At 43.8% G+C, this 4,419-nt stretch overlaps 1 protein-coding gene across 1 annotated transcript in view; it reads right to left on the bottom strand.

Moving 5' to 3' along the window:
- Positions 1-4,419, bottom strand: part of pikfyve (phosphoinositide kinase, FYVE finger containing) — a 41,713-nt gene that overhangs the window by 2,232 nt on the left and 35,062 nt on the right. The window contains 2 exon segments of the mRNA XM_032515167.1: positions 1,752-2,013; positions 3,914-4,042. Of these exon segments, the coding sequence (XP_032371058.1) occupies positions 1,752-2,013; positions 3,914-4,042 (391 nt within the window).

The following is a 4,419-nucleotide window of genomic DNA, read 5'->3' as shown; positions in this document are numbered from 1 at the left end:
ACAGCAAACAAACAAACAGCAGCCAATGAGCAGAAGGTAGACTGAAGTAACGTGTTTTCAACACTTTTGAAGCTTTTTTTTCAATGTTTTTTGACGTTTTCAACACTACGTGACACTAACTTATTGACTTTAGTTTTACAGTTATTTTTGGAATTTATGGTTAATAAATCTAATTTATAGGAAAGTATAGCCTACCTAACGTTTGAGTTAGAAAAGCAGAAATTTAGTATTTTATACTAAATTCAGGATGGATGTTGATGGATAATCAAGACTGGAATATGTCACTTTTACTCAATACTATTTCACAACACTTCACTTTGTTTACAATGCTATAAAACAAGAATAAGACCCAATTAAATGAAAGTAGAGATTTGTACTTGCCAAAGAGCGTTGGAATCATCATGTTATTTTGTGGATTAAAAACAACATTGATATGGGACAACACTGAGACGACATGAGGCCGACATGATGACGACATGAGGACAACAGGAGGGCGACATGAGGCGACATGAGGACAACCTGATGGACACATGTAGGACAACATGAGACCACATGAGGCGCATGGACAACATAGGACAACAGAGGACACCATGAGGACGACACAGGGCGACATGAGGACGACATGAGAGGACTAGGACCACATGAACAAACACGGGCAACAGAGGGAGCAACAAGAGGACACATGAGGACGACATGAGGCGCACTAGGACGCATGAGGACGACATGAGGACGACATGATGACGACATGAGGACAACATGAGGACCCAAGACAACTGATGACAACATGAGGACGACATGAGGACGACATGAGGACAACATGAAGACAACATGAGACAACAAAAGACAACAGAACAGACAACATGAGGACTAACATGCGGTCACATGAAAAAGCGAAGAATACAGCATGAGGACAACATGGAGGCACATTAGGGACGACATGAGTGCGACATGATGACACAGAGGACAACAGAGGACACCATGAGGCGACGATGAGGAGCAACATTGAGGACACATGAGGACACATGAGGACACATGAGGACGACATTGAGGACGACATGAGAACGACACATAGGCAACATGAGGACAACATGAGACAGACTGAGGACGACATGAGACACATGAGACAACAGAAAAGAGACACATGGACACATAGCACACAGACAAGAACAAGAACAATGAGCAAAACACATGAGACAACTGAGGGCAACATGAAAACAAGATTACACACATGAGGACGCGCATGAGGGCACTTGACGACATGAGGGCGACATGAGGGCTACATAGGGGACATGAGGACTGACATGAGGCGACCTGAGGGCCGACATGAGGGCGACATGAGGGCGACATGATGCGACATAGGCGCATGAGGACGACATGAGACGACATGAGGGGGCGACATGAGGACGACATGAGGACGACATGAGGACGACATCAGGACGCACATGAGGCACAGGAGGACGACATGGGGACACATGAGGACAACATGAGGACACATGAGGACAACATAGGACGACATGAGGACAACATGAAGACAACAGACAACATGAGGACAACATGAGGACAACATGAGGACGACATGAGGACGACATGAGGACGACATGAGGGTTAAACTTCAACAGAGCACCCGCCTTCAAGGAAGTTGACACTTGTCGACGGAGAGTGGCCAGACTCTCCGTCCAAATGAAAAATACATCAAAACACCCAGAACATTAGGTTGAAATTAGCACGCAGGTTCCTCCGCCTCCTCTCACCTATGATCCCGACCACCAGCTGATCGGTGGCGTCGTCGCGCCCCACCAGCAGCGAGTAGTCGATGATGAGGTGGCTGGACAGGAAGTAGGCGTCGCTGTGTATGGCGGCCCGCAGGATGGCCTTACAGTGGGAGCGGATGTACAGCGGGTTGTCGTGGATCAGCTTCAGGAGGTTCTCGTCCAGCAGAACCACCTCACAGCTTTCCTTCCCCGAGTCCGTCTTCACGTTACGGTTCCTCAGCGAGCCTTTGAGGTCAAACACCTGCAGAGGAAGATCACTTCAGAGATCCGTGGTCGTCCCCGGACAAACGTTAGGGATGGAACCGCCTCACGATATGATAATACCATCTGGTTACTGTTCTAGTAACGACTACTCAAAGCACCACTGGGGCCGAGGCTGCCGTACAAGGAGCCACCTGCTCACCAGATACACACTCACACACATACACACACATTCACACACTCATACACACTCACACACACACTCATACACACATACACCCACACCACACACACATTCACACACTAACACTCCACTCCTACCCACACACACCATTACACACACAACACCATTCACACCACACACATTCACATTCACACACACACACATTACTTTCACACACTTTTCACATTCTCACACCACACACACACACACACACACACACAACCACACACACCACACACAACCACCACACCACAACACACAACAACACATCACACAAACCACACCCACACACACACACACACCCCACACACACACCGAAGGCGCCATCGGGGGCAACTCTGGGTTCAGTGTCTTGCTGTAACCTGGCAATTTGGCAATAATCCATATATTGATAGATAATCCTATACTAATAATATAGAATAATACTATATATATAATAATAATAATAATAATAAAAATAATATTAATAATACATCACAATATCGGTAACTAAGACTACAAAGTAGGGCGGCACGATATAAGGAAATTATGTAATTGCGATTATTTTGACTGATATTGCAACTGCGATAGGATTCATGATTTTTGAGGGAATGATCATTTTTGTATTATTTTCATTTTCATTGAAAAATATTAAAATCTAAGCAATGTAATTAATTTCTGTAGTCTGTAGGATTGGATCTCTGCAGCTCCACATTACTTCATTCACAATGCTTTGACACATGTTTTGCATTTAACAAAAACGGGGCCCCACCTGTGATATTGCAGAACTCCATATTGCGATTTCGATAAAATTGCGATTAATTGTTCAGCCTTAATACTAAGTGCCCATGTGTGAATATTTTGAAACCTTGAGAAATGAAGAACAGTGAGACGAGGAGAGACACTCCTGTTGTTATTATTATTATTATTGTTATTTTGTTGTCTTTATACTTTCTTTTTTATCTATTTTTTAATTTCTTTTTTTCTTGCCAAAACTGCTGCTGGAACTATATTTCCTTGCGGGAGTCATCCCAAAGGATCAATAAAGAGAAGTCTACGTCTCAGTCCTGTGTCTGACCAGCAGAGTGAGATTAGATTAATCTGCAGCTGTGACTGTGTGAAAGAGTTATTGTTTCTTTATTAAAACGTCAGTGAACTGTTTTGACCTTAAAACTGGTTTAGCACACCCAGTTTCTCTCTTAGTATAGCAGATAACATGATGTTCTAACCCACTTTTATATAAAACAATGATATTTTAGCCCCCGTTTGTGTTAAACAACTACATACTACACCCGTTACGTAAATCACATGAAAACGTTAAGCGCAGGGTTTCTCTCTTTATTCACTGGAAGTGCAAATAGCAAAGTTCTGCAGAACAAGTTCTTGGTCAATTTTAATGTAAATTTTGCGTCCAGACTTTGGACTGTGGCTGGGGAATCTGTTAATTTCCTCAAATCCCTGGCAGCCATCCCGTTGAAAACCTCTTCCTGTTGAAAACCTCTTCGGCTCGTTAACTCATGTTCACGTTTCCCTCGTTCATGTGTTGAGCGCCACCTCGAGGAGCCATGGCGTAGCGACGCGAGGAACAGGGGAATCTACTCAGAGTGCCTAACGCAGCAGGAATATCAATCCAGAAACATCAGATAGAAAAGGAAAACACTGACAGGGAACATCTTACTGAACTAGGACCGCTTTAACGTGGGAAATGTGTACCACTGCAGTGTTGGACTCGTCTTACCTGAGCCATCTTGCGTCCGTAAAATAGATTTTCCATCACCAGCAGGTCCAGTTTCTTCTCCGTGTTGTTCTGAGAGTTTTTGTAACCGATCCTGTAAACACCGAGGATCTTCGCCAGCGCAGTCGGCCGCTGTGGTGACAACAAGTTATTTAATTAAAAGGCAGACGCCGACTCATTGGGAGTTTAGCTTATTAACAGTATATCTCAGAGTTAGACAAGTCCGTACATACACTACCTGTCAGAAGTTTGGGGTCACTTAGAAATTTCCATTGCCCTCCATTATAGACAGAATCCCAGCTGAGATCAGTTGCATTGTTTTTTTAACCAGGACAGTAATCAGATTACATTATGTGCTGACATAATTGCAAAAGCGTTCTCCAATGTTTTTCAAGTTAGTTTTTTAAAATGATATCAGATTAGTGAACCGGATGTGCCTTTGGATGATTGGAGCAATGGTTGCTGATGATGGGTAATGTAGATATTGCATTAAAGATCAGCCCCCCCAC

Source organism: Etheostoma spectabile, chromosome 5 (assembly GCF_008692095.1).
Source record: "Etheostoma spectabile isolate EspeVRDwgs_2016 chromosome 5, UIUC_Espe_1.0, whole genome shotgun sequence".
Classification (NCBI taxonomy): domain Eukaryota; kingdom Metazoa; phylum Chordata; class Actinopteri; order Perciformes; family Percidae; genus Etheostoma; species Etheostoma spectabile.
This window is presented reverse-complemented; position numbering and strand designations above follow the sequence as displayed.